The following is a 26457-nucleotide window of genomic DNA, read 5'->3' on the forward strand; positions in this document are numbered from 1 at the left end:
ACGCTAATTTCTGATTATATTTTAAAGCACAACAAGTAAATACAAAAGTTTGTGTAATGCTGTCTGTCCAGTCCTGTCCTGTTATTTACACAACTTTGCTATACTGCATATCTAAGTCGCTGACCTCACTATTCGGCATTGCAGTTGCAGCCTATCAAAACCCAAAAGCAAAGATTTAATAGATTGACACTTAACAAGTCTTAAATAAGGTGGCTGCATTTTTTAGGCTTTTTTCATTCAGCTAGTATATCTGTTGATTTTCAACTTAACAGACCAAATCTGTCCAGCAAAACTGACAGTTAAAGGGTTGAGACAAATCACTTAAAGCGGATGTCCGCTGAAAAAAAAAATATTAAAAGCCAGCAGCTACAAATACCGCAGCTGCTGATTTTTAATATTAGGACACTTACCTGTCCTGGAGTCCAGCGCTGTCCGCAGCAGAGGACGAACCGTCACTCTGCTGCCCCCCCCCCCCGCCATCCTCGGTGAGGGAACCATGAAGTGAAGCGCTCCGGCTTCACTGCCCGGTTCCCTACGGCGCATGCGCGAGTCGCGCTACACCTGCCGATTGGCTCCTGCTGTGTTCTGGGAGCCGAGACTGTGTGGCCGGAAGTGGGTGCAAATACCTGTCTTTAGATAGGTATCTGCACCCCCCTCCCCCCTGAAAGGTGTCAAATGTGACACCGGAGGGGGGGAGGGTTCCGATCAGCGGGAGTTCCACTTTAGGGTGGAGCTCCGCTTTAACACTGACAGTGGTGTTTACAGTGGTCAGCTTTATGCAAAGCATATGCAAAACCTTTATCCTAAAAGAAAAAAAAAACTGGCCAGATCACTAGGTGGGAAAAAAAGAAAATGCCTAAAAATGTCATTAGTTTACAGGTAAGGTCATAATTCCCTCATGGCTAGATGTGAGTGTAATATTTGGCACCTCAATCTGATTGTTGAACAAAGAATTTCAACAGTTTCAATAAATCTAAGAAATAATGATCTTTTCACAACTATTGTATTTTTTTTGTGATATTTTGACTGATTTCACAGAACAAAATAAAAGATGAAAATTATTCAATAAGTTGACACCATCTGATATTTTGCGCAAGCAACTGCTCAAGATATTGTCCTTATAATTGATCCTAAGTCAGAGGAAGTGTTGTTTTTGTCTTTCCAGGTTAAAATAAAACAAACCGTTTCCTGCGGCACAAAACAATCCTTTTTTCACAGCAAAAGTCAACGGCTTCTACAGTACTTGACTTTGGATATTTAAAGTGTTCTGGTGGAATCTGGCAAGTTTTCCATTGGTGATGTATGGAGTGGTCATTTCTGATACCTGGTCAATTAAACGATTTGACTAAATGGTGGTTCAGATAAAAATCAATGTGTGCATCTCCAGAATTAAGTGTGGTACACACTATAAGAAAATCAGGCGAACAATGGTCCGATTTTCCTTGTTTCACAGCAAATCGGAACCGATGACAGAAAATTTGTACGAAATTTCTCGTACGACAAAGGCTTTTTTTTCCCTTTGTTTGTGGTTTCTGATCATACGTAGTCTTTCGTTTCTGTATGAATAATCGTACGAAAACAATACACATTAAGCAAAAATCGAGAACATTTTTGGAGCTTGTCCCTGTAGAAATTTTCGTTCAGAAGGTCGGAATCGGCTGTAGAAAGTTGTGTACACACTATGCAAAAATCGTACGAAAGTTCTTTGGCTGAAAATCCTCGCTTGATTTTCTTATAGTGTGTATAGCAATGCAACTGGTGGCATTTTTTCTGGCCCTCCATCTTTCAGTCTGCTGCCATGCAGGGAATTAAAGGAAGTTAATATAAAAACGGATTCTGGTATTTATACTGGCAGTATTTCATTTTAATGACTCTTTTAATGGGTGCATGACTGAATTACATATTTACATGTTCTCCACAGCTCTGACAGTCATAAACAAGGGGAAGAATAAATTGTGAAGCAGTGTTTCTAAGCAGAAAGAATGTGTCCACGCCTTCTTAGCGTATCATAGCACCCTATTGCCTAGGGAGCAAAAACAATAAATGATTCCAGTTTATGAAGTCAGACATTTATAAAGCCCTTCTAGATTAAAAAAATAGAGACATAGGGGCAGATCCACGTACATCGGCGCATTGTTGCGGCCGACGTAGCGTATCTCTGATACACTGCGCTGCCGTAACTTTCATCGTATTTTCCTTATCCTCAAAGAAGTTGCGCCGTAAGTTACGGCGGCGTAGTGTAATTTTGGCGGCGTAAAGGTGTTCAATTCAAATCGATGTGATGGGGGCATGTTTTATGTAAATACGTTGTGACCTGACGTAAATGACGCATGCTCGAAATTAAACCAGAACAAGCCAATGCTTACGACGGTGACGTCATTCTACGCAAATCCCTATTCGCGAACGACTTGCGCAAACGACGTAAAAAATTCAAAATTCTACGTGGGAACGACGGCCATACTTAACATTGAGTACGCCTCATATAGCAGGGGTAACTATACGCCGGAAAAAGCCGAACGCAAACGACGTAAAAAAAAGCGCTGGCCGGACGTACGTTCGTGGATCGCCGTATCTAGCTAATTTGCATACTTGACGCGGAATTCGACGGAAACGCCACCTAACGGCCGCCAGAAAAGTGCACCTACGATCCGACGGCGTACTAAGACGAACGCCAGTCGGATCGAGCCCAGATGCAGTCGTATCTTGTTTTGTAAATTACACGGTGTATCAATAGATATGCCGGCGTAATTCTTCTGTGGATCTGGCCCATAATTACTAAATTATTATTAAAGAAACAAAACACAAACTGTTTTTTTACAGAAGCCCCAGACTATAAAGAATTGTAAGATGCTCTGGTAAGGGACAGGAATTCAAAGTAGAAAAAAGATTGTACTACCTGCTGTATTTTTTTCTTGTTCTTTTCATAGATCCTGAAGGGATTTTATGCATTTTATATTTCCATAGCAAATTTCATGTAAAGTAACACAGACCTATTTGTGTTCTAGGAGATGTAAACATTGGTATGATGGACAGGAATGGTCAGCTTGAAGTGGAAGTGATCCAGGCCAGAGGCCTTACTCCAAAACCTGGCTCCAAATCAATTCCAGGTAAATGACAGTATGCAGGTAGGAATTGTGGTAGCTGAGACTTCCTTTGTAAAGCGCTCTTATTGCAGGATACCAGTTTTTTTTTTTTAAAAGCCATGCTTTTTTTTTTTTTTTTTTTAAATAAATCTACAGCTAGGATTTTTTTACAGGAATTCCATATGCCTCCCCCACTGCATAGATATGGACTACAAATGGAAAGTGTGCATAGAGTACTTAAAGTAGACCTAGAATTTAGGTAGTAGACCTAGAAAACAATATACTTCAAAAATTTGACAGGTCCAATTTTTCCATTGAACATTGTCTCTGTGGAACAGCTCTTCCTCGATTCACCTTCACCCCCAAACCCAACCCCCCAAAAGAGTGCCTTTGTACATCTATCAGTCTTCTGATAGGTTCATATTGGGCTAAAACACAAGAGGGTCTCTAGGCACTGTCACCAGTGTGGAAGTATTCTGCAGCTTCTAATTAGGAATTACATGTTAAAGGTTTATTTACTATTTGCTTTGCCACTTTAAAAAAAAAAAGAAACAAATCCCTGTTGGACAACAATTTTTGACATTATAAGTACAGGTCCACTTTAATGTAATTACTAGAAATGGCATACTACACTTTTCTATCAAGAGACTTATAGTAATTTCTTTACTGTAAAACACTGTGTAGGAATACAATATTCTCTTAAAGTGGTTGTAAACCCTCACATATACCTAGTGAAGTGAATAGCCTCATGTGATACACTGAGATGAAACAAATCTCCCTACATAAGTTTTACTTATATATCTGTCTTCCTCTTTCTATACTTTTTGAAAAGCGCAGATTGTGTTAGAAATCTTTCTACCTCTTTCAGCAATGGGAGGGGAGTCTGGACTTACACTGTGTGAAAGCTGATTGGAGGAAAGGGACACACCCCCCTCCACATAGATAGAGGAACAAAGGAACTTGCAGAGCTGTTTTCTGAATAGAAAAGCTCCCTGTGCATCTCTGGATGAAAAAACAAGGCGCCTCTAAGTGCAGCAGCATTAACCACTTCAGTCCAAGAAGATTTGGTTGCTCACTGACCAAGCCATTTTTTGCGATACGACACTGCGTCGCTTTAACTAACTATTGCGCGGTCGTGCAACACTGTACCCAAACAAAATGTACGTCCTTTTTTTTACCACAAATAGAGCTTTATTTTGGCGGTATTTGATCACCTCTGCGGTTTTTATTTTTTGCACTATAAAAAAAAGAAGAGCGACAATTTTGAAAAAAAAAAAAAAAACACCATGGCCGGGATTCAGAAAGGACTTGCGTCGGCGTATCTCCAGATACGCTGTCGTAAGTCCAAATGAGCGCCGTCGTATCTATGCGCTTATTTAGAAAGGCAGTTACGCCTGAATTTTGCCAAGATACGACCAACGTAAGTCTCCTACGCCGTCTTATCTTGGGTGCATATTTACGCTGGGCGCTAGGGGCGCTTCCGTAGATTTACGAGTTGAATATGCTAGATACGCCGATTCAGAAACGTACTTGCGCCCGTCAGATTTAGCTACGCCGTTTACGTAAGGCATCGGTCCGGCGTAAGTTTACCCCTCATAAAGCAGGGGTAAGTCATGTTAAGGTATGGATGTCGGAAACGCGTTGTATTTTACGTCGTTTGCGTAAGTCATACGTGAATGGGGCTGGGCGTATGTTACGTTCACGTTGACAAAGCATTGAGCCGACGTATCTTAGGGAGTATTTGCGACATGACTCTGAGCATGCGCGCGCATCCCCTGTTCGATCGGCTATGCATTTACATGGGGTCACGCTTCATTACAATACAACATGCCCACTGCCTTGCTACTTTGAATTACACTGGCTTACGCCGGGCCATTTACGATAAGCCAACGTAACTTTGGGAGCAAGTGCTTTCTAAATACAGTACTTGCCTCTCAACGTTACGTCGGCGTAGCACATAGGAGATGCGTTACACCCGCTCAAAGATACGACAATGTATCTGAATCGGACAATATCTTTTACTTTTTGCTATAATAAATATCCCAATTTTTTTTTCTCGGTTTAGGCAGATATATATTCTTCTACATATTTTTGGTAAAAAAAAAAAAATCGCAATAAACAAATTGATTGGTTTGCGCAAAAGTTATAGCGTCTACAAGATAGGGGTAGTTTTATGGCATTTTTATTATTATTTATTTTTACTAGTAATGGCATCAATCTGCGATTTTTATTGGGACTGCGACATTATGGAGGACACATCGGACACTTGACAAATTTTTGGGACCATTTTGGGAATGACTAGAGGAAGAGATTGATTGGTGTTCATACATTGTATGAACACGCAATCAGTCTCCTCGCTCCTGAGAGAACCGGTATGTGTGTATTTACACACATTCCCGTTTTCATTCTGTAACGGGCACTCACATCGGCTGTGGGGACACACTTCGGGCACGCACGCTGCCGGAGGCATCTTATAGAGTCGACGTACAGCTACGATGGCTTGCATAGGGGGACCAGCCTGACGCAGTATAACTGTGGCGGCTGGTCCGGAAGCAGTTAACTTTTAGTTTGCGAAAGGATTAAAAACATTTACTAGAGATAGAAGTTAAAAACTCATCATGTGTGTGAAAGAGTCCAGCTTGGGGGGTAGTCCTTGCATGATCAGGTCTGCAGTAGGTGTTGTTGATCCCGACTGTCCAGCAGTGGGAACCCGCGTGATCAGAATCCAGGAGAGATGGCTGAGTTGGAGTGTACAAACATAGGACACTGGACTTGTAGATGAAGTCACCGGGAGTGCGCCCGAAGCCAGCATGAACCACACGGGCCGGAAGTGACATCTATAAGGCGGGACATGTTTCAGAGCATCTGATAAGCTCCTTCTCTATGCCGATAGAGATAAGTCTCTGCTGGAATGCAGATATAAGGAAATGGGTGTGACAAGGGGCGAAATACTGGATGGAATGCCAGTGAAGTGGACATGGATGGTTAAACACCACGTTAATGGATGGTTAATACCAAGAATTGGCTATAGAGTCTAAAACATTTAAAAGCATATAAAAACCAGCGGGAGCCACAATAAGGGGGGGAGGAGGGGGTAACAAATAAAAAAAAAAACATATCATACACAAAAATCCTGAACATATGAGCTGTGAGACTACAAGTCCAAGTACCAGTAAGGAAGCCTCATGACTTGTGTCAGTATTATTATTAAATGTAAGCTTTGTATACATATAGAGCATGTGAACACTGAAAGCAAGTGAATAAAAAACTATGTATTAATCATAATGACATGTTTACATCTAGTTCCTCATTGATCCCACCAGGTGATAAAGCATTAAGGGAATAAATCCAGTAAGTCTCCCTATGGCACAGTTTCTTGAACCGTTCGGCCAGAGGGAGATCTCTAGGCATGGCCTCAATGACCCACACCTTTAAACCTGTCATAGACTTTTGATTGTGTAATGCGTTCTGTGATGAGACGAAGATGCTCACCAAAACGTTTACGTGAAGTTCTAATTATACGTCCTACATAAAAAAGGGCACAGTGGCATGTGAGGCAGTAAACCACATATTCAGATGAACATGTATAAAATTCCTTTATTGGATAGGTTTCCTCTTACCTTGAATTCTTTCTGTCCATGTTGGACAAAATGACAAGTCTTGCAGTGAGGTTTGTGACACTGGAACATCCCAGTTAAGGCCAGAAAAGTTGGAATGAAGCTACCAGGAGGTGGGGGTTTATGTTTTAATTCAGTTGGTGCCACTTTGCTTTTGATGTTAGAACCTTTTGTATACACAAAACAAGGTTTATCTGTCAAAACTGGAAGGAGGTGCTGATCCTGTTGCAATAAAGGATAATGTTTTTTTGATAATATGTTCCATCTGCCAGTAACCAGAGTGAAACTGGGTGATGAAACGAATGTCATTGGTCTCAGTTTGGGTGGTACGATGTGAAACATTCACAGAATCACTGTACTGGGAGCATGCTGCTTCAACAATGTGTGTTGGGAAAATTATTTCATAAAATTTGGCTTTTTAGGTTGTGCTGTGATTCTGATAGTCTGAAGCTCGAGTACAATTACTTTTCAGTCAGCAGAATTGGCTCTTTGGGATATTATTGAGCCACCGAGGGTGATGGAAACTGTCGTAGTGAAGAAACGAGTTGCCTGCTGTTGGATTTGTATAGTTTTAAGTATGTATTTGGTACACCTGCTCGGTTATTTAAAATGGGTCTGGGTCAGAATGTGGCCTGTCTAAGATGTGACACAGTGGCTGCAGACTGGTTTCATATGTTCTGGACGTGTCCAGGTCTCACAACATTTTGGACAGATATGTTCACCTCTTTTGCTGACAAGTTACATTTACAGGTGCCTCATACTCCGGAGGTTGGACTCTTGGGGTGTTGAATGATCACGTTCCCCGATCTCACCCTAGGACTTTGTTACGTACTCTGTTATTCTATGCAAGGAAAACTATACTGCTTCATTGGAAGGATGTGAGTCCCCTCTCGATATGTTTATTTTTTAATATTGTTCACAGTCTCCTCCCCAAATTTAAATTAGTGTATAAAAGTAGGGCATGCCCTAAGAAATTTCGAAACGTGTGGCAACCGTGGTTGGATGTCTCGGAGGACTTCTGGGGGGGTCCTTTCATTGCAACTCTCCTACTGATTTGGTGAGGTTGTGGGTGGGTCCCTACCGGGTGGTTCTCCCCCTCATCTCCCCTCTGTCCTGTCTATGCGATGAATATTTTTGTTACAAATGTATTTCCTTATATGTGCACTTTGGGTACACTGCTGTTACATGGTCACTGATGCTGCCTTTTTTGCTTGTTTGTGTGGGAGTGTGTGGGTATGGCTGTTTGGTTGTATGTTCGTATGTCTGTGGGGGTTTTTCTTTCCCTATGTATGGACTGCTGTTACCTCAGTTTTATACTGTGTGCGGATATTGCTGTTTACTTTCTGTGCTGTAATTGCGGCCTGTACTGGGTTACTGTTACTCTGTAATTTTCTTTGCAAAATCAAAAATAAACACCTTTAAAAAAAAAAGTACAGTATGTATTTGGTTGTCTACATGATATCATTTCAGATCAAGGAAAGCTAAGCTGTCTTTATCGGTGCCAGAAGTGAAGAAAATACCTATATTATTTGGATTGCAATGTGAGGCAAAATCTTGAACATTGTATGGACTGCCGTCCCAGATGATAATGATGATGTCGATGTACCTTCCATAAAACACGATGTTGGAGGGAAAAGGGTTGTTATGCCAAATATGGGAAGATTCCCATAGGCCCATTGTATGGTTGGTGTACGAGGGTGCAAAATTGGCACCCATAGCTGTCCCAGTGACCTGAAGGAAGAAGTCCCCATCAAATTTGAAATAATTGTGGGTAAGACAGAAAGACGTAGCTTCCAAAATGACGATGTCATTATCTGGGCCGGCTTTCCATCCAAGGTTCAGGATTTTGTCTCAAATTGCAGTTCAAATAATATGGGTCTTTCCTTCACTTCTGTCACCGGTAAAGACATCTTAGCTTTCCTTGATCTGAAATTATATCATGTAGACAACCAAATACATGCTCAAAACTATACCAAACCAACAGCAGGCAACTAATTTCTTCACTACGACAGTTGCCATCACCCTCGGTGGCTTAGTAATATCCCAAAGAGCCAGTTCTGCCGACTGAAAAGTAATTGTATTCGAGCTTCAGACTGTCAGAATCACAGCATAACCTTAAAAGCCAAATTGTATTGAAGCAGCATGCTCCCAGTACAGTGATACTGTGAACGTTTCACATTGTACCGCCTAAACTGAGACCAATAGTATTTGTTTCATCACCCATCACTCTGGTTACAGGCAGATGGAACATATTATCAAAAACATTGGCCTTTATTGCAACAGAATCAGCACCTCCTTCCAGTTTTGACAGACAAACCTCAGATTGTATATAAAAAAGCTTCTAACATCAAAAGAAAAGTGTCACCAAGTAAATTAAAACATAAACCCCCACCTTCAGCTAGCTTAATTCCCACTTTTCTGGCCTTAACTGGGATTTTTTGTAGGACATACAATTAGAAAGTTACGTTAACGTTTTGGTGCGCATCGTCGTCTCATCACAAAAGGCATTGACATACATAGTGTGCCTAGACATTTTTTATTACACTATCAAAAGTCTACGGCAGGTTTAAAGGTGTGGGTCATTGTGGCCATGCCCAGAGATCTCCCTCTAGCTGAGCGGTTCAAGAAACTGTGCCCTAGGGAGATGTACTTGGATTTATTCTCTTAAATTTTTATCACCTGGTGGGATCAATGAGGAACTAGATTTAATCACGTTATTATGATTAATACATAGTGCAGTTGTATTTTTATCCACTTGCTTTCAGTGTTTACATGCTCTATATGCATACTTACATTTAATATTACTGACACAAGCCATGAGGCTTCCCACTGGTACTTGGACTTGTAGTCCCACGGCTCTTATGTGTAATTTATGTTATATGTTCAGTCATATGTTCAGGATTTTAGTGTATTATATGGTGTTTTTTTTTATTTGTTATTGTGTCTCCCCACTGGTTTTCATATTCTTTTTTTTATGCTCTTTAGTCTCCATAGCCAGTTCTTGGTATTAACCTAGTGTTTAAAAACAAAAATTTCCACTGCACTGGTGTTCTGTCCAGTAATCCGCCCCTTGTTACGCCCATTTCCATATATCTGCGTTCCAGCAGAGACTCATTTTTATCAGCATGAAGGAGTCTACCAGATGCTCTGAAAAGCATCCCACCTAATAGACATCACTTCTGGCCCATGCGTTTCACGCTGGCTTCGGGCGCACACCCGGTGACGTCATCTACGAGTCCAGCGTCCTATGCTGGTACACTCCAACACAGCCATCTCTCCTGGTTTCTAATCACGCAGTTTCCCTCTGCTGGACAGTCGGGATCAACAACACCTACTGCGGACATGATCATCCAAGCACTACCCCCCAAGCTGGACTCTTTTACACACATGATGAGTTTTTAACTTCTATCTCTAGTAAGTGTTTTTAATCCTTTAGCAAATTAAAGTTTTAATGCTGTTGTACTTAGAGGCGCCTTCTTTTTTATCCTGTTTCCTTTAAAGTTGTTGGTTTACTTGAAGTGCTGCCTCAGTGCCCAACACAGACATCCATCAGCCAAAACTATATTCACCCGTTGAGGATATTTTCTCTGTCAGATATGGCTATCCAGAAGCGCCCTTCTCTCTTTTATCCTGGTCCCTGTGCATCTCTCTTTAAGCTCCCTCTCCGACACACAAATTTTCAGCTAGTGACCCTGATCATAACAGTACATAAGGAATGGAGCACTAGATAGAAACAACACTTTGGAGAGATAAATAAACACTACAGATAGATGTGCCTAGGTCAAATTTCATGAATGGGTTTTACAACCACTTTAAATACATAACACAATTACTTTCAATTAAAAGTTATCAGCAAATTCCACAGAATGTGAAAAAAGTGTGGTGTTCTTTTCAAGTGGTGGATGTTTTAACCCCTTTACAACTGCTATACACATATATATGTGGTGGGAGGTCGCATATATGCGTTGCGTCTTGTTCTAGGCCACACTGCATTTACACCTCCTGAACTGTAATTAAACTGCCACAGACTGCTCACGGCCAAGTAACAACAATCTGGAGCTGGTATCAAGGCCTTCTGATGATATCAACATGGTAAAGTCAATCACAGTGCTTCACGATCAGTAGCCCCACCTACCAGTCTTGCATTACTCCACATTTAAAATGGCAATGGAAAGGGGGATATTAAAATATCTGAAGCTATTGCTCAGCTAAAAGCTGGATAAGACCCAGATTTTGATAATGACATTCCTACTGTTTTTTTATAATTTAAAATGTATTTTGTTTTTGATGTACAGCCTCATATATTAAGGTCTACCTGATAGAGAATGGAGCTTGCCTGTCAAAGAAGAAGACAAGGACAGCAAAGAAAACTTGGGATCCAGTATATCAACAGGTTCTTCCATTTGATGAAGGACCTCAGGGGAAGGTATTACAGGTGAGCTTTGGAAAATCAGCATACCAAACTACAAAATAATTTCTTTATTCAAGTAAAATACATTTAAAGCTATTACTATTCAAAATGTATTTAGAATATGTTAGGTATACACAAATGTATGGGTTCCATAGCCAGCTTTATGAACCTTAAACCATAGAGTCGAGAACAGATGCAGAGACACTAACTATATATTAATTTTTATAAATGGACCATTGTATTTTTTAAGCCCAAGTAGGAAATTAGAGTGGGTCTTGCATAGATAAGTCTGTATGCCCTATACTGTGGAGGAAATTATATCAGTGATATACACTATGCAGTTGAGTGAAAAAGTATTTGCCCCCTTTCTAATTTTTTATTTCTTTGCATATTTGTCACACTTAAACTAAAAAAGCTGTCCAAACCTGCCTGGCTTTATGTGAAAAAGTAATTGCCCCTAAATCTAATAACTGGTTGTGCCACCTTTGGCGTCAACAACTGCAATCAAGCATTTGCGATAACTGGCAATGAGCCTTTCACATTGCTGTGGAGCAATTTTGGCCCACTCTTCTTTTCAGAATTGTTTTAATTCAGCCACATTGGAGGGTTTTCCAGCATGAACGGCCTGTATAATTGGATTTAAGTCTGGGCTTTGACTAGACAACTCCAAAACCTAAATTTTGCTTTGTTTGAACCATTCGGAGGTGGACTTGCTGTTGTGTTTTGGATCATTGTCCTGCTGCATAACCCAAGTGCACTTGAGCTTGAGCTCACGAACTGATGGCCGGATATTCTCCTTTAGGATTTTCTGGTAGAGCTCAGAATTGGTAAGTCAAACAGGTCCCGAAGCAGCAAAGCAAGCCCCAGACCATCACACTACCACCAACATGTCTGACTGTTGGTATGATGTTCTTGTTATGAAATGCTGTATTCGTTTTATGCCAGATGTAAGGGGACACACACCTTTCAAAAAGTTTAAATTGTGTCTCATCAGTCTACAGAATATTTGCCTAAAAGTCTTAGGGATAATCAAGATTTTTTTTTGGTAAATGTGAGATGAGCCTTTGTGTTCTTTTTGGCCAGCAGTGGCTTTGGCCTTGTAACTCTCCCATGGATGCCATTTTTGCCCAGTCTCTTTCTTATCGTTGAATCATAAACACTGGTCTTACCTGAGGCAAGTGAGGCCTGTAGTTCTTTAGATGTTGTTCTGGGTTCTTTTATGACCTCCTGGATGAGTCGTCGCCATGCTCTTGGAGTAATTTTTTAAGTCCAGCCACTCCTGGGAAGGTTAACCACTGTTCCAAGTTATCGCCATTTGTGGATAACGGCTCTCCCCGTTAGTTATTGGAGTTCCAAAGCCTTAATAATGGCTTTGAAACCCTTCCTAGACCGATACATGTACTTTACTTTGTTTCATATCTGTTGATTTTTTTTTAGATTGTGGCATGATGTGTGGCTTTTTGTGATCTATTAGCGTGCTTCACTTTGTCAGACAGCTTCTATTTATTTGATTTTTTGATTTAAGAGGTCTGTCAGTAATCAGTCCTGAGTGTGGCAAGTGAAATTTAAGATTCAACATGGGAGGGAGCAATTACTTTTTCACATAGGGTCAGGCAGGTTTGGACAGCTTTTTTCCCTTAATAAATGAAATAATAAAAAAAATGCATCTTGGATTTACTCAGGTTATCTTTGTGTAATATTAACATTTGTTTGATGATCTGACACATTAAAGTATGAGAAATATGCAAAAAAAAAAAAGAAATCAGGAAGGGGGCAAATACTTTTTTCATACAACTGTATGTCATACCATATGCACTAGGATATAATCCATTAATGAATATCTTTCACACATTGATGTATCAAAAAGTACCATCTGTATGCCTTCCACAGGTCATTGTTTGGGGAGACTATGGAAGAATGGACCACAAATGCTTCATGGGGATGGCACAGATCCTACTTGAAGAGCTTGATTTAAGTTCCTGTGTCACTGGGTGGTACAAACTCTTTCCTACTTCTTCACTAGCAGACTCCAGCATTGCTCCCCTGACGCGCCGACTGTCCCAGTCTTCACTGGAAAGCTCCACCAGTCCATCCTGCACCTAACCTAGGAGGAACACATCTTTTGTTCAATTATTTTCTCTCTTTTTGCAGCCTAACCAGTAAACTTCCTCTTTTTTTACCACCAGATACACATCACAGACTGCATTACAAATTCAGCAGGTAAATTCAGGGCACTAGAAAAGGAGGGAGTTAGCTGCAGCTAAGGCCCCTGTGCAACACAAAGTCCAAAGCTGCCAATTAAATGATACTGCAAAAAAAAAAAAAAACACTTTTGAGACTGTTATAATATTTAATACAGAACAAAATCCAGATAATTTAAACAAGGATACTCCAATCAAAATATGCTCAACAAAGCAGTCCATATTATCTAGGTAACACAGAGAGGGCTGTAAAGTCAAATAATCAGCTGCCTTGGCAACCTTTACTCTTCTTGAGTAAGTGTATAGCTAATGCAATTCTCCGACACTTGAAAATGCTATGTATCATTCTGTTAAAAGAGAACAAACACAAAAGAAGCACACTAAACGGCACATCGATGCCAAATTACAGTATCTGGAATTCGATCAATCACTTTCACTGAGGATATCTCACTGGCTTCTCACCCTTTCCTTGTCAGTTTTTTCATCTAAATCAAATTTCTCTCCCTTTCCTACTACCTACCCTCCTCAGGCAAGACAAGAGCTGCATTTTACTAAGATGGCGACTGTGATATCATGTATATTTCATAGACCACTGCATACAATCACAAATATGAATGCATTTACATATATCTATATAGCAGAATGATATTTTTTCAGGTATCAGAATATTTTTTTTTACATTTTTTGCTTTATTTAAAACGGAATGTAACATTTCAATGTGCAGATTTATTTTGAACAAAAAGAATTGCAGACAAGACACTTGATGCTTCTCTTCTACACTTTCTTTTTGTGGCACAGATAAGCAATCTTGTTTAGATATATACATATAACTGCATGTCGCTTTTTTGTGGAGTTAAACTAAAGCAACAAACTTACACTATTTATTTTTATTTTTAAGTGCATTAAAGAATTTGCACTGCTCCAAACATTTTACACTATTTCATGTCTAGAAGGCCTGCTACATGCTTCTTTTGCACAAAGATAATGTTCCTGACAAACCAAGTTTAACGTACCACAGAGCTGGGTGGTCCATGGCTAGCAAAAACTGTTTGCTCAGGGAAAGATACAGCAGGCCTATGGTTTTATTTTGCAAATGGCATGACAATTGTTTGTGTGTATCCTTCAAGTACAGAGCTAAAGCATTTCCTACAACTCAGATACAAAGTTCTACCTTTGACCATGGGCAATGCCTAGTAATAAAAAAAAGAAATGCCTAGCCAAGTCAGGATACAGGTTGGAGCTAAAACTCCAGGAGCACACATGTAGCATGTGACCTGATGTAGCAACCAATCCTATTTCTCTAAGGATATCTACAATAACAACTCAGGGCTGCAAACTGTAGTGGACATAAAACATGAGAGAAGACTAAGATCTTCTCTAGCGTTGGTAGCAAAGTATACTTGTTGTGCTAGTCTTCATCATTTTCTAACAAACCCAATACAATGCCTGCAGAGAATGATCCTTACATTAACAAAACATTTATGTATTCCTTCTATAAAAAAAATTAAATGGAAATAAAATAAGAGGAATCAAATAGAATATACATCATTGCTTACGATAAAAGGCTTCAGAGAGGGATTTTAGAATGGACACCATCGCACCAAAAGAGTATAGGCCGACAATGGACTGTAATATAAGCAAATTTCGTTTTATTCTATTTGCCAGTAGACACCAATGGGTGTCGAGGTGAATATTTTGTACTGTCCATGATGCACAATTACCTAAAGGACTCTGCAAAAAGGTATATGATTATTTCCACATGATATTTTTTAATTTTAATGCGTGGATCAACATATCAGCCACAAGTAGCAGCTGGTGCCAAAGAATTCAGACTGCAGAGAAACCCTCAAAAAAGATTGATATACTGGTCCATTGATGCAAAAAAAAACTAATTGTAAAAATATATTTAAGAACTTTGTTGATCATAGGACAGAAAACATACCATACGATTTTGGAAGAAATACACATCTCAGTGTTTTTTCTTCCACTCAGATCTACTGTAGGTATCTCATGGTTCAGTTAAGTAGTCTGATAAACTAGGTATAACCAATCCCTTGATAGGAATTTCAATAGTATACTTGACAGAGCTCCTCTTCCTAACTGACTGGGTATCTAAGTTGCTTGACTTCTGAGTCAAGTTGGGGGGAGCTTTGTCAGCTACGTACTTGTAACTGCCTCAAATTAAAGCTTGGGGAAAATGTCATGACAACTTGAAGAAATAAAAGGGGAAAAGCCCTTTAAGCAGGTTTGTGTAAAAGCTCACTATTCAACTGCCAAAGACTATGGTTTAGTCCTTTTGTGTAGTCTGTCACTCTTTGGTGTAACTTAATTACTTGCATGAAAAATGACCTTATGAAGAAGACCTGTTTTTATGCTTTGAGCAGCAATTGTTTGTGTCTAGTTTATTTTGTCTGTGAGCAATACCTAGTATAAAAATGCAAATGTGCAGCAATGTATTAACCCATGAGGCAATTGATTCTATTGTGAAACTTGCACTAGACTAATCAGATCCAAATGCTGATTGGTTGTGTACTATACTGCTGAATTTCTTTTGTGTCTCCATGTGTGCCATGACTATGTTTGTTCTGTTACACTTGATACAACAATAACGTGTAAGCCAGGGCATTTCTTATTCCTATTTCATGCCTAGATCAATCTCTTGTCACACCTTTGTAAGAATTCATACATATCTGCAGTTATTCAGTACCATTTTAGAAAACTAATTTCATGGTATGGGCTTATTTAGTACGTTTAAGAGCAGTGGTGTACTGTATCCTTTGGAACACTTTAGAGTGTAGTTAGACCATTAGAAACTGGTAGGTTATTATGAAGTTTTTTGCACACTATAACTTTTACATATAAAAAAACCCTGGATGCACATGTATGCACATATATACATTTTGGGTTCAAACACTTTCATAAAGTAAATAAATCACAAATATGGACAATTTCAACATTGTATGAAAAGAAATGCATACTCAGAGGTCACATTCAGTAAAAAGCTGCATGTCAAAACAATCAGAAAATCTGACCGTACTTTGGGTTTCTTTTGCTTCCCTTTTGGGTCACCAAGGCTAGTGAACACATTAAAAAAGAAAAAAGGAGGCTCAAGAGAAGTAAGGAGTGGCCTAGACTTGCTTTGTTCCTTTAATGTGAATGACTTTTCTGATCAGTAGGGAGGTGTCAGCATACCTCCCAACTTTGAGATGTGAACGAGGAACACCTATTAGCAAAAACGTGGGCATAGGACACGCCACCTGCCACAGCCACTTAAAAGAGAATTACGCTTTAAAAAAAGCCCACAAGTGCTTTTTGTTACCACTACTATTCCTTTATACTTGCTTTTGAAATTTACAAAGGTAGAAATTTAGAAATTGGATGAAAGTTTTAGCACGGCGAAACACTTTTTGAAAGATAAACAGTGAATTTTATATACAACTATATAGATCAGACAAAATGAGGAAAGAAGGACAGAGGGACTTTGTTCCAAATCAGGGACATTCCCTTGAAATCAGGGACAGTTGGGAGCTGTGTGAGGCTGACTTTCACACAAAAAGTTCTGATTGCTTTGTACAACAACCTAGGGTATCCTCTGACCATCCTCCCTTCATTTTTATTGCAGTTTAAATTGCCCAGGTTTGAGATGTTGTGTTGCTTTTAACCAACTATGAATATGCAAGATATTTCCTATATTCACTTACTTTACAAAATTTATTATTTAATTAATGGATTAAGCCCAATGTTGGTGAAACATGTCGGGGTGACCAATGGGCGGGCATCTGAGCTGAAGTACTTGTATGCTATATTATGTACTTGTATGCTATATTATGATCAGTATGGTCAGCAATTTTGCACATTGCTCTTCACCTTATTAAATAAATTCAGTTTCAATTAATTTCATCCATGCAGTGTGGAACCGTCTACTGTACAAACATAGGACTGGCTATTGCTGATCTTATTTTGCAGGTTCACATCAGCAATGGCAGCTCAAATATTTTTCTCCTGGTTTTTAAAGTACACCTACTTTTTTTACTAAAAACTCAGCCGACCCTCCCTAGCCAACTAATCTAATATAGAAAACACCCGCCCACCCAGATGCCTATTTTCAGTCCCTAAACTTTGTGGCCTCATTAGGCATTTACAGCCTCAGTGACGAAATGTGTCCCTGTGCCTATATAATACCTTCCCATGGGACTTAAATACTCCTAGCGTCTTAATTGTAGAAGCCCGACCCCATTCCATTCTATAAGTAGTCCTGCTACACAGCATGGCTAGCACATGGGAAGATTTCATATGGAGGAGAAAGAATTAAAGTGGTTCTAAACCTCAGACATGAAATACGAACAAAGCATATCCCTCTATAGTGTGTACTCTCAATCCAGAGCACTAAGTGGCATGTCTGTCTGATGCCTCATTCCTCTGCTATCAGCATGAATCACTTCTGACAAGTTTTCCTGACATCAAGAAACAAATTGTGACAGGGGAGGGACCTTCAAATGATTGACAGCCTTAGCTCTGTTTCTCTGTACTGTGTGAAGGAAGGCGTGTTCCTTCCCTCCAATCAGCTGTCAGCGCTCTCCTCACTGAGCCCTGCAGAGTGTAATTTCAAATCTCCACCACCTTTTTCTGGCAGCTTAGGCAAGCTTTATAAATTCTGGACTTTGAACATATGTAGCGAACAGAAGGTGGCAGATAAAGAGGTACAGCTAATGTAGGAGTATTTGTTTTATCTCTGTGTATCACCTGATGCTAGTCACTTCACTGGGTATATGTAAGGTTTTAAAACCACTTTAAGGAAGTATCTGGATGGAAGGTTCTAGTTTAGACTAGGGTAGACTTGGAGGTTTCAGAAAAAGTGTAATTGTACTTTAGGCATTTGCTTTATAGCACAGTCTAACAGGAATATTATTTTTATAAAAATACATAATCTTGCAACACTGACAGGTTATTTACATAATGCAGCAACCTGCAAAGCTGTGGGAACATTTAACACCTTTAGCAAACAAAGCCCTAAGTACTTAGGTTGGATTGATGTTAAAAGACATGCCTTATATGACCTTTTCCATCCTGATCTAAACCCTGCTGTTAGTGTCATTTGCATTCTGTTTTGTCAAGACCACTTTAAAGATGAAAGCAGTGCAGGTGCACACATGAAGGTCAGTCTCTCCCACCGCAGGAGCCCAGCTGAGGTTACAAGCACATATTGTTTAGAATTCTCATTAAGGCCTCCACACAGGCTCGATAACGAATGCTGTGCAATTAAACTGCATCCAGGGAACAGAAAGTAACAATGCCCATCGCTTTTCGAAGGTGCCTGGGAACGTTTCTAATATTCAGCAAAAAATGGAAGTTATGCAGTTTTTTTTTACATTGTCAGCAAAAGTTATAAAAGAGAAGGAAAAAGGAGGGGGTAGATACGAGTGAAATATGTGACTGGACTAAGAGTTGAGTTGGTAAGCTCTCACAAGCAGAGCCCCCCGAACCCTCTTGTCTTTGATTGTATTTCAACTGTACTGTCTGCCTTTATATTGTTGGGTGCTGCGCAAACTGTTGTGCTATATAAATCCTGTATAATAATAGAGGAAGTTTAATTGTACTGTTGCTGCTTCTTCCAATGGCTAGAAGTCTCTTACTATAAGGAGGCTAAATTATAATTTTTTTGCTTGGTAGCAAGTTCACTGCTTAATAACTTGGGGCTAGATTCAGAGAGAATTTACGCCGGCGTATATATTGATACGCCGCGTAAATTCAAATCTGCGCCGGCGTATCTTCTTTCTGTATTCAGAAAGCAAGATACGCCGAAATTTGCCTCGTATCTTAGTTGCATATTTACGCTGGCCGCTAGGTGGCGTTTTCGGCGTAGAATATGCTAATGACCTAGATACGCCGATTTACAAACGTATGTGCGCCCGGCGGAATTTTTTACGTCGTTTGCGTAAGGCTTTTTCCGGCTTAACGTTGCTCCTGCTTCTTTGAGGCGTACGCAATGTTAAGTATGGACGTCGTTCCCGCGTCAAATTTTGAATTTTTTGCGTAAGTCATTCGTGAATAGGGCTGGACGTAATTTACGTTCACGTCGAAAGCAGTGACGATTTGCGGCGGAATTTCGAGCATGCGCACTGGGATTCTTTCACGAACGGCGCGTGCGCCGTTCGTAAAAAACTTAAAATAGGTGGGGGGCAACAATAATTTAAATAAAACACGCCCACATCATCCCCATTTGAATTAGGCGGGCTTACGCCGGCCCACATACGTTACGCCGCTGTAACTTAGGGCGCAAGTTCTTTATGAATACGGAACTTGCGCCCTAATTTACAGCGGCGTAACGTATCGAAGATACGTTAGGCCTGCACAAGATTACGCAGAGCTACCTGAATCTAGCCCTTGGTCTTTTTATTGTTAAAGGGATTTTGTAGTCTAAGGCTATTTCGAGTTCACACCGCAGCACAGATCAGCTCACACCAGGAGTCCGGTGCATCCACATTCACTGTTTTAGGTCCGATTTTAGCCCAAATTTTGGGCTGAACTCGGATCTGAAACGGACCAGAAGACTCCTGTGCAGTTCGCAACGGAGATGTGTGAACCGGATCCATTGAGAGTCCGTCACAATCTCCTGACGTGCAAATTGGATGGGGGGAAACCCTCATCCAATTCGCAATAGTGTGAACCCAGCCTAAAGTTGTGTATACACCATAAGAAAATTTTCTTTGATGTTTCACAGCAAGTCGCAACCAAGGAAGGAAACAATGTATGAAAATGATCGTACAACAAAGGCTTTTTGTTGTTTATGGTTTCTGATCATGCGCAGTCTTTCATATATGATTTTTCTCGTACGGAAACAGTACACATTAATCGTTTGTTCTGTTCACGTACATTTTTTTTTTATCTGTCTCTGAAAAATGTCATTTGAAAAGTCTGAATCGAATGCCAAAAGTAGTGTACACACTATACGAAAATCAAACGATCGTGCCTCATGTGGATTTTTTTTCTTCTGATTTACTCATAGTGTGCACCCATAGTGTGGACTTTAGATATTTTGCTCCAGCTCTAATTAGTACATCATGAACTGCATGATCTAAACCTGGATATACATGATTTGAGTTTTGGCTGGTTCCTTATGAGCCAGTTAAAATGTGTTTAGTGGGTGGCTCTGTCAGTTGCCTTCCACCTTACACCCATGTTTGAAAAATCAAAAGAGTCAGGCAGAGGATTGATGAATGAACAGCCGCTGTATCCAATCAGATCCAGGCAGGGTCAGCTGTCAAACTACTATGGCCTTAGCAGAGGATTTGTCCATCTGCGCTGTATGGAGTAAATTAATCACTTACATTTTTTCCGTTCAGCCATAAGTGTGTGGCCAGTTAAGGATTAACCTTAAAAGCAAAGAATATATAGGTTGCTTTTGATAACCTCTATTAAAACAGCTAGTTGCCTAAAGCTGGCCATAGATGGTTCTATCTCGGCTGGTTCAGCAGGAACCGGCCAAGATTTCAACCATGTATAGGCAGGCTGAATGTACCCAAGATGATCGATCAACTTGGGTACAGCCAGCCTGTCCCTGTCAGAACACAACAGCTCAGCGGGGGGAGTTTGCTGTACTAACTTCGGGTCATTAGCACAGCGGCTCCAACCAGAGCGGTCAGGTTTTTGTTTTTGTTTGACCTGCTGGGTTGAACTAAAAACTAATATTAGTGTGTACCAGGCTTTAGATTGGCTGATCCTCTCTTTATCAGAGATGTGACCATGGGTGTCCGCTGAAATTTTTTCAGAGGGGGGCGCTTCGGCAGCGGTGATACACAGGCGCATTTAACCCTTTCTTAAAACGCTAACGGGGGTTAAAAGCGTCCCGCTAGTGGCCGAATAGCGCAGCTAAAGCGATGGTAAAGCGACGCTTTTTAGTGGCGCTTTACCGATAACGCGGTCAGCTGGAAGTGTGAAATAGCTCTTGAGATAATTCAGCTTCACTCCATGCCCATTTAAATATAGCCTAGAGAATGTACAGACCCCCCTTCAGCACAGACCCCTCCATTCAGCACAGATGGACCCCCCCTTCAGTACAGACCCCCCCCCCCATTCCGCACAGGCCCTTCCATTCAGCATAGACCTCCCTTCAGCACAGACGGACCCCCCTCCCCCATCCCATTCAGTACCTTAGATCAGCCATCAGCATGGCACAGGCACAGCAGGTTCCCTCCCCCTGTGTACACATAAACACCGGAGGGGGAGGCGGCTTCACTCTGCTCGCTGTGCCTTTGTGACATCCGGGCCGAGACCGCTCAGACAGCCCGCGGCCGCTAGACTCTTCAACACCTTCTTGTTTTTCCGGGGGGGGGGGGGGGGTTAATTGCCCCCCCCCTTGCCCTATGGAGCAGATGCCCATGGATGTGACCAAGCATTTAGGTGTTCATACTTGAGATGAGCACTAAAGGAGCCTGGAACAGCATTTCTCCAGGAAAGATAAGCATTTCAGTCCTTTTGTTACTGTTAATTTGTCTGCCCAAGACTGTCATCATGGTTTTAGGCAATCTTTGAATATTGGTCTGCTTTGACGTGTCATAAAATACCATTTACTGTGTTAACATTACTGGAGGGGGACAGCATGGAAAAGCCCTTTAACAGTAAACAGACCCTTTAAGCAATGTTTACAAGTTCTAAAACTCATAAAACAAGGTGGTGTGACCCATAGCATTCCTATTCTAGCTGCCATTTTTTTCATACAGAAGAGAAGTTAAAAACAAGCCCTAAAACTGTTAATACATTCTTATGCCTTTATCTTGACAGGATATTAGCAAGGAGCAAACACACAATGCATTTGCAAACACACACTGCTTCCTTTCTTCATATAAAGCACCAGCAGTTTGACAAAAACTGTGTTCAGAGCAAGCTGAACAGTAAATCGACTTACACACAGCACAAGCAGTTCTGGCTGCCCCGCAGGCCTAAATTGGTCCAGCGCTTTAAAAGCAGGAATGAATTCGCATCAGTCTGCCAGGCAGAGTCAATTAGGCCACACACAGACAATCCCAGAAGATGACAGCAGAGGGTATTGTTCCAGTAGCTCTGTCACTTGTACTTACAGAAGTGCCCTACTTTCTGGCTCATTGTTGAATGTTTGTAATGCTTTAATGCTATGAATGTGGTGTCACAAGGTTTGATACCTGCTTCTACTTGTAAAGCTTTGTGTATGGGAAAAAATATATATAAATATATATATATAAAGATATATTAAAAAAATAAATAAAGGCCAAGTATGTGACAGATTATGTTTGTATTACAGCAAAAGATAAAGCAGATGTTTATGATAAAAAAAAAAAGGGAAACCTGCATTTTTTACCTGTGCCCTGTAATGTTTTATAGACGTGGTCTTTCCTGTCAAATCCTTGTATTTTTGTGGTTTTCATGCAGCAGGACTGATGACAATGAGAAATAATAAAAAAAAAAAAATGCACGATTTTTCTTTTTGTAAAATATTCTTGGCAATTTTTGAAAGGAGCACATTTAAATTGTGAGCTTGTAACGCATGTATTCTGGCAACCAGAGATTATTAAACCTAATTAAAATAAATGTAGCGCCTCCTGTCAGACTTTATTTGTGTGTATGTATATGCATGTCTAATAATGTATAAACAAATATCCTACGCACCATCACAAAAAAAAAGAAAAGCTGCAGGCAATAAAGTGAAATATCACCCAATTATGGGATGAAAAAAAATTGCTGCGCTCCTAATACAGTGATGTCAAACCTCAATATGTGCTGTAGACACAACAATTCTAAACAAAATGATTGATTCAATCATGCTCAATAAAATCTGAATCTATCAACAATCCTTATTATGTAAATCCAATAAAGTCTGTGGGCCAGATTCACGTAGCTCAGCGGATCTATAGATCCGCTCGATCTACGTGAATTAAGATCCGCTCCCGCAAGTTTAGGAGGCAAGTGGCTAATTCACAAACCACTTACCTCCAAACTTGCGACGGCGGATCCTAAATCCCCCGGCGGAATTCAAATTCCGCGGCTAGGGGAGTGTACTATTTAAATCAGGCGCGTTCCCGCGCCGATTTAAATGCGCATGCGCCGTCCGGGGAATTTCCCGGCGTGCATTGCTCCCACTGACGTCACTAGGAAGTCAGTGGTTTCGACCTGAGCGGGACTTGCGACGCGCGTGTTCGTGAATCGGCGTACGCAAACGACGTTGGAAAATTCAAATTCGACGCGGGAACGCCAGCTATACTTAACATTGGCTGCGCCTGCTAAAAACAGGGGTAAGTATACGACGGGAAAACCGCTACGGAAACCACGTAAGAACACTGCGACGGGTCCGCGTACGTTCGTGAATTTGCGTATCTCGCTGATTTACATATTATTTATCGTAAATCAGCGGGAACGCCCCGGCGCCATTTTTAAATTGAAAAAAAGATCCGACAGTGTAACACAGTGTAACACTGTCAGATCTTAGCCCTATCTATGCGTATCTGATTCTATGAATCAGGCGCATAGATAGGACCAGTGTAAGTCAGAGATATGATGGTGTATCTGTAGATACACCGTCGTATCTCTTTGTGGATCTGGCCCTGTATATGTATGCACAAATTAGTGTTAACACATCCATTGAAACAGTCTATGAGAAATGACTCCAAGCAAGCGCAGAAGGTACATGAAAGTTGGAAGCTGCCTCCATAACTAAAGCTAGCCATAAATTATTCAATTTCCTTTAGATTTATCTTCAACTATGTAGTGCAAGGGCCTGCCTGATTGCATTACGAATTGAAAGTGTTTAGGTTTGACCTCATATTATATGGTTTTGGTAAATCTGAAGGAAAATTGTACAAGAAAATTGCATAATGTATGGCCAGCCGTACCCCTTGGGATACACTCATACCTTTAGTATATTGACCCTTGCAGCAAGGTCAAAACACACTCCTGTGTGATCACATCCATTTAATTTGATCATCTGAAAAAATGACTCCTGTTGTATCCTCTAGGACTCTGGATTGGTCAGTGCAGTACACATGTTTAAAATACAAAAAAAGCCAATGTAGGGGTTGATTTACTAAAGCCAAATAGACTGTGAGCTCTGCAAGTGCAGTTGCTCCATGTCATGATCCCTTAGTGCCCCTGTTCCTCATTCCAGCACCCGGGTGTTGGCTGTTGCTTTTCCTCCCTGTCTGTGTTTACCTGTTGGCTGATTATTCTGGTCAGTCACCTGATATAAGCAAACCGAACACTCTATCCTTCGCTTATGATAGAGACAGATGTACCTATTGTTCTAGACAAAGCCCCCTGTTAGTCTGCTTTGTTTGTTGTTGGATCCCCTGTGTTTGACCCAGATTGGACTGAATTATGACCTGAACTCAGCTAGGCTGGGCTGGCCAGACACTATAGCATTATTTAAGTCCTGGGGGCAACCAAGTACAGTTAGGCCTGCTTGCCTTAAGGGAATGGGGGCTGCTATAGGTGAAGGGCACAGTAGCCAGCTATAGTGTCTGACCACTTGCGTTGGGGTAGACATGACATTCATGACACTCCAGAGATTAGTAAAAAAGGTAAAGATTCACTTTGCAAAAAATACCCAATCACAATGAAAACAAACAGCATGTTTTCTTGCACATGATTGGATGATAGAAGGCAGCAGAGTTTCTGCTCATTTAGGGTCCTTTCACACAGGCTTTCCGCCTGGCGGACTCCGTTTTGCACAGTGATTCTTGCTGAGCAGGTGGATGAAAGGTCAGTATCCGCTCAATGAGCAAAGACGGACCTGTCAGAGCCCTGCTCTCCTCTATGGGAAGATCAGATGAAAACTGTCCTCCTGTCTGTTGTCATCTGATGCAATCCAATCCAATCCAATCAGACGAATGGAAAATAGGGTTTCAATCCATCTGGATTTCATGGACAGGATCAGATAGCGGTGGATGTCACGGACATGTCATCACTGACATCCGCCGCACCATAGGGATGAATAAAGCGTCCGATCAGGTCCGCCTGAAAGCCCGAGTGAAAGGTGCCTAACTAAGCTCTGGAGCAACTGCACTTTGCAAAGTACATAGTCTATTTACCTTTAGTAAATCAACCCCTCTGGCTTTATATTTTCAATGTTTGCCTCCTATTCCAAAAATCTGTGACTGATTCTTTCAGGGTACAATAAAAATGGGGTTTGATTTTGTGCATGTGGTTAACTTTTTGTTATGTCTACAAAGGGAGGGAGGGGGTGAGGCGGTCATGGTTTTGGTGGACTTGGATACAAATGGGGTCATGATCAGTATGGCATCTCTAGATTACATTTTTAAATTTGGTAACCTTTAGCAAATTGGACAGTAAATTTTGTGTTCCCATGCAGCTATTTTTTTTAACTCTCTCACCTGCTTCTGAAAACATTTTATTTTTTAAAGGAAAAGTGTGAAAATAAAAAATAAATAGGTAAAATAAATAAGAAAAAAAATGTAAACGCTCCCCGTCCTGCCGAGCTTGTGTGCAGAAGCGAATGCATAAGCGAGTAGCGCCCGCATATGAAAACGGTGTTCGAATCACACACGTGAGGTATCGCCACAATCGGTAGAGCGAGAGCATTAATTCTAGCCCTATACCTCTCTAACTCAAATCATGCAACCTGTAGAATTCCATGAGCAGGCGCAATTTTGAAGCGTGACACGTTGGGTATCAATTTACTCGGCATAATATTATCTTTCACAATATAAAAAAAAATGGGCTAACTTTACTGTTGTCTTATTTTTTTAATTAAAAAAAAGTGTATTTTTTTCCCCAAAAAAGTGCGATTGTAAGACCGCTGCACAAATACGGTGTGACATAAAGTATTGCAATGACTGCCATTTTATTCTCCAATGCGTTAGAAAAAACTAATGTATAATGTTTGGGGGTTTTAGGTAATTTACTAGCAAAAAAAACTGTTAACTTGTAAACAACAAATCTCAGAAAGAGGCTCGGTCCCTAAGTGTTTAAAGGTTCAAAAAGCAGTCTTTAAAGAGCTGAAAAAAAAAAACAGGTTTAGATCCAATGGAGTCACTGCAGGTTGTACAAGTAGGACTATATGGGCAACACATTGTACAACGACCTTGCCCAAGGAATGAAAGGCAAGTGCTCTTTAGAATAAGATTGAAAGAGCTGGGATTTGACCCAGTTTAAAATAT

The 26457-nt window shown here is 40.6% G+C and overlaps 1 protein-coding gene across 1 annotated transcript in view; it reads left to right on the forward strand.

Moving 5' to 3' along the window:
• The window catches only part of RIMS3 (regulating synaptic membrane exocytosis 3), a 161131-nt gene extending 146091 nt beyond the window's left edge, over positions 1-15040 (forward strand). Inside the window, exons 5-7 of the mRNA XM_040337097.1 lie at positions 3006-3107; positions 10996-11135; positions 13002-15040. Coding sequence (XP_040193031.1) covers positions 3006-3107; positions 10996-11135; positions 13002-13214 — 455 coding nt within the window. The 3' untranslated portion in view covers positions 13215-15040. The remainder of the gene's footprint in view (positions 1-3005; positions 3108-10995; positions 11136-13001) is intronic.
• Positions 15041-26457: the final 11417 nt, after the last annotated feature.

The sequence above is a fragment of the Rana temporaria genome, chromosome 2, assembly GCF_905171775.1.
Source record: "Rana temporaria chromosome 2, aRanTem1.1, whole genome shotgun sequence".
Lineage (NCBI taxonomy): Eukaryota > Metazoa > Chordata > Amphibia > Anura > Ranidae > Rana > Rana temporaria.